This window comes from Anopheles merus, chromosome 3L (genome assembly GCF_017562075.2).
Source record: "Anopheles merus strain MAF chromosome 3L, AmerM5.1, whole genome shotgun sequence".
Classification (NCBI taxonomy): Eukaryota; Metazoa; Arthropoda; class Insecta; order Diptera; family Culicidae; genus Anopheles; species Anopheles merus.
The window spans coordinates 6025593-6038516 of record NC_054085.1 but is presented as its reverse complement, the minus strand read 5'-3'; the positions used below and the strand labels follow the sequence as shown (position 1 = coordinate 6038516).

The following is a 12924-nucleotide window of genomic DNA, read 5'->3' as shown; positions in this document are numbered from 1 at the left end:
GCGAAGGTTTGTTTAACTACATATACACATAGTTATAGTGGACATCAAACTAAAATCTTTTAACTTCTCACTGATTGGTAAAGTATTTTATTACTAAATTAAAATGTATGGCTATTTCCCTTACCATTTTTAAACAAACTCCTGGATGCACTGGCTTCTGCAATAGTAGAGATAATTTTCAAATAATTAAGTAGCTAGTAACTGCCCGTCATGGGTTCAAGTCCCGAATAGACCGTGCCCCCATACATAGGACTGACTATCCTGCTATGGTAACAATAAGTCACTGAAATCCAAGCTCACTTCACTAGTGGGTACAGGCAGGCCTTGACCGACTGCGGTTGTTGTGCCAAAAGAAGAAGAAGAAAAAGAAGAAGAAGAAGAACTGTTAAGTAGGTAGTTAACGTAAGTCTAATTTAAAATAATCAATTATTTTTATTTTTTCTAGTCTATTTTGTATTTTTTCCAAATCGTTATGCCAAAAAGCAAAACTAAAACTAATAAATGGCCCCTGATATGGCTTTTATTTGGATGGGCAATGTTATCAACGATAAAAAATTTACTCAATACGCTGATTTTCCCAGCGAACATTTTAAAACATAACACTAATGTCATTATATTTAAAGAATATGCCACATACCAGCAACTAGCCCATTCGGCAAACCTAGCTGCTGGATTTTTATTTGGCGAGTCTTGGTCGCTTAGTCGTCTTGGCGATTGTACCACCAGACCGGCCATTTCGTGTGCGAAATCATCAGTTGTCCTATAATCTAATCACACATGCATTAAATGAAACAGATTTCTAAAAAAATCTCATTTCAAATATCTCACATTACATTAGTTCAGTGATCGCTAACAAAGATCGCCCCATGTTGAATGCTATAATCAAAATGTTACTTACTCAGCACCAATTACTTAGCACCTTTTTAACTCGGCACTACACTCTCTAGGAATGAGATTGGAGCCATGCCCTCGTTCGTACGTCCCTGATCTTGATCTTAAACTATTCGTTGTACGGATTTACAAATAATCATCGTACCAGCGGTAGGCGACAGAACAAGCATCACACAATTAGCAAACGAACGCTAACACGAAGTAATAAATACTTCCACAAAGGTTTCACGCCGAGACAGGTTTCGTCAATAAAGCACCAAAACCAACTCACCCTGCCGCCCGTTCATCAAACGATGTACACAAACAGATGAATTTTTAGCCAGTACTTTGCTGATAGGTGTCGTGGCGGCTTGATATACTTCATTGTAATCGTTTATAGCCGTCTAAAACTAAAAGAATCTGCTGAAGGACGAATCACAATCTAAACAGCGATGCACATAAACTGACAGTGAATACTGTTTTATTTCACCATCTCATCTGTCGCCTCCAGTGCAGCTTAAATTGTAATAAAACTACTCACCTATACCAGTGCCGCTCACGTTCACCTCACGTGCTGCAAGCGTTTCAGCTACATCAGTCAACCTTCAATTGATGGCTTAGTCTAGTCTAGCCAGATTCCCTTTTCAACGGTGAAGAACGATCTGTTCCATTTCTAGACTGCTCCGTTCTACAGCTAAGCACTGTTGTGTCGTGTCAACAGACGCTAAATAGCTGGTCATAATGACATAAAAATCGGACCACCCGACATGCGATTGTCATTTTAGGGCTTGTCTATGACCTACGGATCGCAAAAGTATGAAACATATGCAGCGAGTGATAAGTGTTTGGAGTGCAGCAGTCAAGAGGCTATGATGTGTTGATGCAATGTCTTTATAAAAGTTAAAACATATATTTCATAAATTCAACTACTTTAGTCATATGATACATTTTCACTTTTTAAGATGAGAAGCAATTCATCTATATTAAATAGCTGTAGAAGTATATTGGGTAACGCTTGGATTTAGAGTAATGGTATTAACGGTACTGAATTACTCGTAATATTAAACACAAATTCTGAGTTTCAGCTCCATATCTCTACAATCATATTGACTTCAAAAATATAACAAATACTTCATACAACTATGAATGAAATTCTGGAAACATATCAAGTTGCTATCTAATTAAACTACAAGCAATTTACTCACTACCCCTCCAACCCACCATATCCTGCCTTCTAAGAGCGTCACCTGCTGGGATCACGTTTACGCAAAAGGCTATTCATTCACCACGCGGTCTATCGTGTCTGTTGTGTGCCGACGGTACCATCATACATTCTAACAGCTTCAAAATGAAGCGCCGCTGCTTCCTCGCTGCAATTGACAGTCGATTGAGCTAACGTCAGTGCGATTCCCTGCCGCCGAATGCATCCACTAAGCTCTTTCGGCTACGTTATTAGTGCGGATCGAGAAGTGAGGTGATGCCGCTTCTTCGCGAAGCGTTATAAAGCGCAACTCTAATGCTAAACAGTGACCATGTCCATACCCGCTTAAAGCTGTCAATATCGACAAACATACAGCATCCTACGCGTGAAGCTAAGCGCCAATGCTACCGTTTTCCTTCACACCCTCTCTTTCGCACTTGCCGTCATTTATGAGCTACACATGAGGGTAGTACATTGGAAACCATTATATCCTACACGAGGGTGTATTAGCAGAATTTCCACCGATAGATTTGGCGATATCCCCGCTCTCCAACCATGTCTGTTCATTTCAACTCGAACCAAAGCTTAATTTATCCAGCCTATATGCCTAGAGCGCTGTTGAACGTGGTCGAACATACATATAACCTTCGATTACCATCCAACATACGGTACCCGGTACGGTACGATACACTCACCGTATTAATCGCGGGACAAATTTAGTGGCTACGAATTAGTGGTTTTTAAGAACCCCTCAAGATACAGTATGATCTGGCTTCTCCTCGGGTCGATTTACCTGCAATTAGCAACGGTAACGTGTTAACATTGGGTCGATTTATCGGGAAAGTACACTGGCACAAACCGACGTCCATTATCTGAGCAGGTACGCTGATTGCTCAATTTAACATGTAGTCCTGGATAGCACTCATTACGGGGATATATTCAACATCAAAGGTTCAGACATTGCATCGTTTACGATGCATGATTATAGCAGGATCCGTTACCAAGTGCAAGAGAGCTTGCAATACATTGTGTATGGTAATTAGTACGAGTCTACATACAAATACGAATGGCTGTATGATTTAACTGTCCACAAAAATGTATTACCCGAAATATTAAGCACACATTCAATGTATAGGCTTATACTGTTTTTTTTTTTTTTTAAATTTCATTATCTTAAAACACTATCACTATTTTACTCATTGAAAACGGAAAAGCTCATCACGATACCTACACGTGATGTTTACTTTCATCTAGGTAATCGTAACAACAAAATAAGCACGCGGGGCGCTGCTATTACAACCGACTGACAGTAAATGCTTTCGTTAATGCGCTTGATGCCCACACCAAATATCCCCTACCAGTTTTTAATGTTCGGTACATCCCCCGAAACCCCTAACCATCTGCTTTCAATATTCAAATCACGTTCTCAACCTAGCACAACCACGGGGTTGAGCCAGCCGCCTAACGATACAAACCTTATTGTTTATTATTTTCTGTTCTTTCCCGCTAGCAAACACACCCTTCCCAATGCACTTGTAGGCCTTGTGTAAGGGGGGCAAGTGGAAAACAGTATGAAGGGAAATATTTCACCTACATCATGGGAAACTGCTTCGCGATACGTTCATTAGAACGACACCGAAGCTTCGAATCTGAAACTTGTTTCAGCTCGGTCATTATCAAAGCCTTTTCTTCAACTTTCGAGTAAAGTTTGCCTCCGTGCACTGTACGCTTGCCATCGATCAACATTAACGACTTGTCATTTTACAATCGATCAACTTATAGTTTCCCCTAACCACGTGATCGTGTTTAACTTTGTTAATGACGTCATGCATGCAGGCACGCACCACACACGAGCCAAGCTGACGCCCGTTATATTTAGCACCATTTGAAAACCGGACTAGCCAGTCCAAGCCGGTAAAGTTACCCAAAATAAAAAGTAAATTACTCTATGGAAAAAGTACGTCAGCAGGTATTTGCGGTGACATTCCAGCAAGCTTCAAACCAAGAACACGTCGCAAAGCAGGTCTCAGTCACGGACAGATAGGGTTCAATAAAATGGTTTACTCACTTTTATGAGCGATCGTTAATGTCGGCACCTGTGACGGCCGCCCTTTACACTCACCTGATTTCCCCGGACGCGATCTGAGCGATCCTCATCACTTCTGCTACTGTCAAAACAGACAGCGGTTGTTAGGCTGATAAGCGCCATAAATATGCGTGACTGTGCTTGTTGGAACGAACGGTTAGGATCGTACAAGGGATAAGCAACAAGCGGAAGGGAGCGGACGTCGAGCACGCAAAAGCGTCGTATGTTTGTGTATCGGTGCGATACGATGCACTACGATGAACAATTCGCTTGAGATTCGACTGTGTACGTTCGGTGATTGTGTATATCTGAACTCCATTATTTTGCTTCTCACGCTTTCATCTCTTTCTATTACACTTATCGGTGTATCATCGAGCGCAAACTCATCTCTCTTCCCGATTCTAAACAAACGCATCGTTGCAGCTGATCGAAGATGAGTATGATTGGAGCTTTATTCAACACATGTACAAAACAACCACGTTTGAAAGAACGAGAGTGTGCTGTGGCAGCGTGCTGCACACGTGAGCATATTTGAGCCAACCTTCGAAAGAGAGCGAAATTTCGACCCGTCCTCCACGGGCCGTCGTTCGGTACCGATTGTCAAGACATGATTGCTTATTGCCCTCCTCTTCTTATCTCGTCTGTTTGTTCGCGTTCCCTTCAATCACCTCTCCCCTCTACCCTACGCTCGGAAACCCTTCATACCTAACCGTGCACGATCGTGGCCCATTCCTCACACCCCTTCCAGCTGCATCAACAGCGACCGAGAGAACCGTGCTCGCCAGCACCAGCAGCAGCAGCAGCAGCTCACATACATGCTCTAGGTACGTAGTGAGGGTTTCAGTATTTAAGCACGATCGGGCCCACGAGAAGGTCAGCAGACAGCATTCGGCGATCGTTTCGGGCGGCACCTCCGATCGGACGCAGTGAAAGTGTGCGCCTCGAATTCGAGCAGACGTACACAAAACACACCTGCCGGGGGCTGCCGTAGCGTTTCGGTGCGTTTGTTGGTGGGCCAAGATCAAAACCAAGCGACACGTTGAACGGGCTAGACTGACGCCGCAGTACCGATCGGAACCCGATCAGTTGTATTCGAACGATGTGCAACGGTGTGGTATTAGTTTAGGTTCGCTTCTTGAACGGTGAAAGTGTTCTGCAAACCGGTGAAATATAGCTATCATCAATAGTGATAGCCTATATTCAAACACTTTCAATTGGACGCATTCCACACGGTTGGTGCTCGTTTTATACCTTTGGTTCCTGGACAAATTGTCATCATGGCGTCGTGTTTGCGGTTTGCATCGGTCCGGTGCGTGTTATTGCTGTTAAGTGGCCTTTTGTTCGTCCTAATCTGTGATATTGATCGTGCACAGGGTGCTTCCGTATACAAATCACCTAATCTCGACGGTATGTATTGAGCAAGTGCGAAAAAAATGAATACCTACAAATTGAACATGAACTGTTGGCAACGGAAGTAAGCATTTAAGTGTGGCAAAGAAGCAAATACTAATCAAAATATAAACTACAATGTACAATTGAAACAGTACACAGTATAGTGTGCATGTATTTTTTTTTAATTATGAGGAACGATCCAGAAGGACCGTATTGCGGAGTGTAGTATGTTTATGTGCATGAAAATAAGTGTTTAGTTTTCTCAACCATATAAGCAACTGTTGATACAATTGTTCTATTGATACATGTGTCATTTTTTCGCAACAATGTACGATCGAAGTTTACTAGTCTGTACTAGTGCAACCAGTACCACAGATAATAATAATAACTGGTTTTAAGTTTTAGTGATAAAAGCAAAACATCGGCTATGAATATTGTTTACCGCCATTTGTAACCACAATGAAATTTCATTTTTTTCAATTAAGAAACCCCACTGTAAAAAAACCGTCCCGCTGATCATGTTCGATCACGAAAAACTAGTCACGGTCACATGCTTGCATTTCGATGTACTGCTTTCAGTGTCACTATTTTGCGATTGTTTGTGGCCGTGACTCTGTCTGCCAATTTGTTGCGCATTGTCCATCTGTTTGGGAATTTGGCCTTCAAGATTGGTAATGGGTGTTGTGCTTGCGGTGGACAATTTTCATTTTTTTATTGCTTGTCCACGTTTGTCAAATTTGTTGTTTATCAACAAAACAATGTAAGGTTTAGGAGTCAACATAATTTACAAACTATTAATTTCAATCATTCAAAGAAGTTAATTTATTTAAAGAGAGAAAAATCATTATATCAAAAAATCAGTTCTTTGCAATCATTGCCTTCTTTAATGAAAATAATCAACTAAATCGTAAACCGTCCAAACACATGCTCACAATTAAATCGCAAATCACTGCTTTTAAACATTCGATACGGTCCATCTAGGCTAACCAGTGGCAGTACTTCGGTCAAATGCAAAATGAATAGCAATTAATTGCCTACCTCTCAGCAGGTACGCGCGCTAACCCAGATAGCAACAGTGCTAGGTCTCATAGGCCGGTTCGATGAACACCTGGTGTAGTACAGGGAACTTTAACACGTGACTACTGCCAACCCGATCATAAGCATCAGCTAACCGATCATAATCGTATCTTTATTTTCTCATCAACTTCGGACAGTAATTTCACTAGCAAAGACACACAATTACCCATTGCCAGCTGTTGATACACCTCTCGATACGCCTCTCCGTTCCTCCTCTTTGGTGGCCCGAGAATACCGCTGCATATTGCGTAATGAATTCCATTTCCGTCATCATTTCATATGATCAGCTGCAGCCTGGAAAACAGGTTTGCTACCGGCAACATAATCGATCATGCTTTGGCACGTGGTGGAAAGCAATCTTGCGTCTATTTTTAAACCTGGTCTCCAGGCTTGGGGGCGAGCCCGTCGATCGTGCGAGCAATTGGGACCGGTTTTGTTTTTATTTTTAAAGCGAAACAAATTGTGCAAGGTAGTGCCGGGTGCTGATTGCTACATTCACGGTTAGTTCCAGTGCGGTACAACTAATATGGTTCAATTGCACAACCATTATCATGTTATGGTGCAGGGAAGCTAACAGATGATCTTTGGATTCACGGTGTAAACATATCATTTTAATCACATCAAAGATCTTCTCAATAGTTTGAATTTCGTAACAATTAACACATGTGTTTATTCGTTTAAATGTTTCTACATGTTAGTAATTGAATTTCCCCTTTCCCCTGCTAGACGCTCGCTTTTGGCGACGCAATGCCGAAACCTACCTCAAGAAAGTACTGATGTACGATGAAAACCGTCGTATGATACCGTCAGTGGCGAAGAACATCATCATCTTCGTGGGCGATGGAATGGGCATTGCCTCACTATCAACCGGGCGCATCTTTAAGGGCCAGCGGGCTGGTCGGTCGGGCGAGGAGGAACAGCTCAGCTTCGACAACTTCCCCAACACTGGTATGTCGAAAACGTACAATACCGACAGACAGGTACCGGACTCTGCCGGTACAGCCACTGCCATGTTCTCAGGTGTCAAGACAAAGTACGGCGTGCTGGGAGTGGACTACACGATCACCGAGACGAACTTGGAGGCGGCCAAATTGCCCTCGTTTATGGATTGGGCACAGGAGGAAGGCAAGCGAACGGGTATTGTGACCACGACGCGCGTCACTCATGCTACGCCCGCCGCTTGCTACGCTCACTCGATTAATCGAAACTATGAGTGTGGGGCTAAAATTCCAGTACATTTGAAGAATCGCATCAAGGACATCGCTCGCCAGATGATGGAGGATGCACCAGGGAAAAATCTGAACGTCGTGTTGGGTGGTGGCAGGAACCATTTCGGTGCATCGATGCCAAACCATCTTAAGCCGGAGTATCAATTCCAAGGAGCGATGGAGAAAACTTGCATGCGAACCGATGGACGCAACTTGGTGGAGGAATGGAAGCTACGCTGGAACGGCACGAATGCTGCGTACGCGTGGAAAACCTCCGACCTGAGAGCAGTCGAGCTGGATAAGGTTGATCATCTACTGGGGCTGTTCAATGACGATCATTTGAGCTACGATACGGTGCGCGATCGTACTCCCGATGGCGAGCCCTCGCTGAGTGAGATGACGGAGGCAGCAATCAAGGTTCTACAGCGGCCAGATTCCGCAGGGTTTGCTCTAATGGTTGAAGGCGGCCGAATTGATCACGCACATCATCAAAACCATGCCCATCTAGCACTGGCCGAGGTGGTGGAGTTAGATAAAGCAGTAGAAACTGCGCTCAAATTGGTAGATCTAGACGAAACGCTCATTATCGTAACGGCGGATCATTCACATGCGATGACCTTCAACGGCTATCCAGATCGAGGAAACGATATTCTAGGTGTGTATTGCAATTCTTACTTTTTTGTTACTTTTGCATCAATTGTTTGTGTTTTGTTTCTGCAGGCTTTGGCAATCGACCGAACGCGACTCCCTACGAAACGATAACCTACGCAAACGGACCAGGCTTCCTGCAGCATCGCTGGAACTCTAGCCTGCTGAGCGAGGAGTCGACCGACTGGGCGACGTGGATTAAGCTGAATCAACTCAACCGGAGTGAAGTGACTTACAAGCATCTCTCCGCGTTCCCGCTGCCGGATGAAACGCACGGCGGCGAAGATGTGGCCGTGTTTGCATCCGGCCCCGGTGCTAATCTTGTACGCGGCACGTTCGAACAAAACTACATTGCGTACGTCATGAGTTACGCCGGGTGTATGGGACCGGCAAAACGGTTTAACCTTGCCTGCGACGATGATTTTCCTCGTACAGCAGCCGAAGCGTCTGGTGCTCAACGTGCCGTCAGCAGTATTGTTCTAGTCATTGCCTTCCTGCATGCCATGGTTAGTTTAGTAGGACGAATGTAAATTTTAAGAATTATCGTATTGTATCAATTAGGTACTGTCGTTTAAGATTAAGATCGTAGATGCTGGCGTCAAAATCATAGAAATTTACCTAAAACACCATCAAATATACAGATTCGTTTCAAATTGTAAGCGTATTATCAAACGAGTACGATCAATTGAAGCAGGAATTGAAACAAACGTGGAATATCATAAAGTGTAAAGCTTGTATTAATAATTAAAATTTTAATACACAAGTCGGTTATAATGATAAACAATAGACAAAACAATATGAAGCCAGCTATTTGTTTCTTCAAATCATTCAATGCTATTCCAAACAAGCTAATTTTCTCTCCGTAACAGTATGAACTAGTACGCTTCACAATGTTTATCATTTGCTTTTCTGCTTCACTCCTTGACGGGATTTCATACACCTCTTTCACAAGACGTTGCGTTGGTGTTCTTTGAAAATGATGATGAAACGAGGCGAGCTTCACCTAGAAAAGTCGAGCGTGTTCTTTATCATCTACTCCAAGCTCCTTGGGGACCCTGCTACACCATTTATCACATGTCGCACTTCATAAATAAGGTACCAAGCGATGCAAGAAATGAATGCACGCAACAGCCTGTTCCATTGCAGCATGGTACACCAAGCTGTAAGTAAAAATTACGACACACATCGTTTCTAGCGCAATCGAGATTATTATTAGGGTGATGGTGCATTGGCACTGACATTATGCGCAAGAGAAGATGCTGGTGTTTTATTTTACTCTACGCGTTGAAAACCATCGTTAGCCTTCACCATTCATGCTTGGTGCAGCAGAGCTGATTCCCCATTCTTATAGGGTTTCTCTGCGAAACCATTTTCCATTATATTACCTTTGCAGAATCTAACGGAAAGACTCATGGGAAGGAGGTGATAGAGGGTGCATAGTACACCACCGTTTACCTTCGTGACCCGTTCTGACAAGCTTATTGTCGTGCAGGTTGTCTGATAAGCAGGTGTTGTTAACTTTTAATGATGCTAGGGTGTAAGAGTGAATGCGTTAAAATGGGCGCTAATTATTCTATTGCAATGAAATTATCATCCACGCATTACGATGATAGGTGTAGCAGAAAGGCTAATACTGCTAGAAAGGTAATGTGTTGCACACTTCCCCATGCTCAATTTAATGCATATTTGATGTGAAAGGGACTTATTAATGGACAATTTATGTAATAGATAGGTGTCGGATATATCTATACAGAACTACGTGATTTCACCTTTCAATGTCATTTTATTTCATTTCTCAGATTCTACAGATACAATATTTCTTTTCATTAATATAACAAACTTTTTTTTTTAATAACTTCACTTGGGGTAAAATGAATAGTCATACTTGGGGCATAACGGGCAATGCTTTTGACATATGGCGCTTAGTGAGGCTATATTGTTGTATTTATCCAAATAATAAAGCTAACGAAAATATCCTCAACATACCCGTATCGTTGACTGTATTTTCTAAGTGATTAACTTTTTACAATTATATAATTACGCGTTACAAGCAGTTCCACAGTACTAATGACTAAGTACTGCTGCACTAGATATAAAAGAATACTATAGGCGGCCTGTCGGAGCATTGACATCCGGTTTGCACTTCAAACCGAGAAAGGTAAGGACGATGCCTTCTTCTGGTTATAGCTTCCGAGCAATAAAGACGTGTGTGTCTAAAACAAGAAGTTCTTGACTCATTATTATATACATTTGGAAAATGTTGACGGGCTCTTCTGAACAGCTATTTAAAAAGGAAGGTAGAAAGAGCAAAATGGTTTTACATCTACTACAGGTTATACAATCGTTATTTAGATATAAAATAATATGTGTTCATAAGAATCAAACGGTCTATTTGATCGATAATTAGAATTCGACAGATAGAGGGCGCTAATAGCGTGTAATTAGATAACAGGCGAAATCGGTCGGTCCGAGGATCGGCCATCATACCAAACTGTAATTCGTACGATACGAAGATCAACCAAAGAAGCATCGAGGAAAAAGGGTATCGAACGTCGCATCGAACGGGAACGAGAGAAAACGGTACTTAAGGAACATCAGCAGAAGAAGCGCCCTTTTTCTCGCGCATTAAAGTCCCAGAGACAGGAATAATTTTTTAACCCTCCCTTTAAATAAAGTGTTAAAATAACATTTGTGTAATATTTCTCGCAGACTTTTTCGAAGTGTAGCGTTCGATTACGCATAACAATTTCTGTTAAACCAAACGAATTAAAAACAAAAATTTATCTTTCTAGATTTATAAGACGTACTAAAATATAATTAGTTTTTAAACGCATACATCTTTAAATAAAAATTTAGGCTTCTGTCTGTCTGTATTAATGTTCTATTATAATGTATTAGTGTTCTATTATTTTTGTAGCATTGTTTTTCATACTTTACAATTCTCAACATTTACATTTTTGCTATAACACTATGTAGTGTAAGAAGTACAGTTGGAAAATTATTCTTTTTTTGTATTTATCGATATGTTTGAAGATTGCCAGACACTATTACAGTAAACGCTAAATTTAATCTGCGTTCTAAATATACCCAACAGCCCTTAGTTCATTAGATATTGCCCTTAGTTCATTGATATTAGTCACGACGATGCACGTTTGCGTGCAGTGAACTGTTAAAACGCAAATAATAGTACATACTGTAACACACAACCCTCTGTTTATGTGAAGCTTCTATTCATAAATCACATAACCTAGCAATTATTAGAATTCAACCCCGCTAACCACACGGAGCACTATTTTCCTCACGCAATTTGTTCAAACTCTATGTCTAAATAGCTGAAGAAAATTTAAACTAAAAGAGAGAGAAAAAAACTCTGGAAATGTTTAAGCTCACCCTATTGTTTCATCCATCGATAAAGTCCAATCTCATGGTAGCTGCAAACAACCAAACCACCCTGCCTGCCACTAATCCCAGATTGAATGCCATTAATTCTCAACAATTTGTATTAACTTCCCTCGCTATATCCTGAGACTAAAATCGTCCGGAATCTTTTACTCCAGCCTGAGAGAGAGAGTCTTTCAACAATCCAAATCCCCTGTTTGTCGATGAGCAAAAAAAAAAGCACAGTACAACGGGTTTCACTAGACCGAAACAGCACAAACCTAGGTCTTCGATAGATAAGATAAGCTTTGCTAAGGCATTTATCATGGTTTTTCCAATCCGAATGCTATCCCATCCCGAACTCGATAACCGTTTGGTCAGTGAAAATGGCAAACCATTTTCGAACGCAGTCGCTATACGTACGATTGTGCAAGATCCCAAATCCCTAATTCGAAACGGTGGCGGTGCTCATCGTTACAACGATGAAAGATTTAGCGGTTCAGTACGGTCCAGTCTGTAACGCTTTGTGAACTTTTGCCAGTACGGTTATTGGACTGGAGTGGACTAAAGTCCCGATTGTCGATTTTATCTAATGGTTCGTGTTTCTGTCCGTATCTGGCCGTTTCCTTTTTTCACTAAAACATTCTATGGATTATTCACACGCATTCCCATTTCGGGAAATTGCCAATATAGTTCACCAAAAATGATGATTGGAAAACGGTTCATCGTAGGTTTAAAATGGGCTTGTGCCAAAAAGAAACCATTCCATTTATAGACTAAATGGTAAAAAGCTCCACTGCAGATAAAGGTAATTTTGCTCTCTGATATGTTAACTCTGGCGTTAACTCTGTTAAATTCCTGGCTTCTAGTTCAGAGGTCCTTTTTTCATGGACTGTTCAAATAAGAGCTGATTTCATTTACCTCAAATCAGTACGAAAAAATGGCAAAATCATCAACAGGATCAACATCAATAAAACGAGCAATAAAGGTTCACTTTTCTCCATACGAAGTGGTTCTAATGGGAAACCTTTTATTTGTTTCCTTTTTTAAAGCCTCTTATCATT

At 41.6% G+C, this 12924-nt stretch overlaps 1 protein-coding gene across 1 annotated transcript; it reads left to right on the top strand.

The window, feature by feature from the left end:
- The first annotated feature begins 4626 nt into the window (after positions 1–4626).
- LOC121598935 (alkaline phosphatase 4-like) lies at positions 4627–10287 on the top strand. Its single transcript, XM_041926317.1, has 3 exons — positions 4627–5564; positions 7353–8489; positions 8555–10287. Exons 1-3 carry the CDS (start codon positions 5435–5437, stop codon positions 9010–9012), a joined length of 1725 nt encoding a protein of 574 aa, XP_041782251.1. The 5' UTR covers positions 4627–5434; the 3' UTR covers positions 9013–10287.
- The last annotated feature ends 2637 nt before the right edge of the window (positions 10288–12924 follow it).

What these genes read in the sequence shown, in the direction of transcription:
- LOC121598935 (XM_041926317.1), top strand. Translation starts at nt 5,435, where the DNA reads ATGGCGTCGTGTTTGCGGTTTGCATCGGTCCGGTGCGTGTTATTGCTG. An exon ending in CAAATCACCTAATCTCGACG is followed by an intron (nt 5,565 to 7,352) that starts GTATGTATTGAG and finishes TTCCCCTGCTAG; the next exon opens with ACGCTCGCTTTTGGCGACGC. An exon ending in TCGAGGAAACGATATTCTAG is followed by an intron (nt 8,490 to 8,554) that starts GTGTGTATTGCA and finishes TTGTTTCTGCAG; the next exon opens with GCTTTGGCAATCGACCGAAC.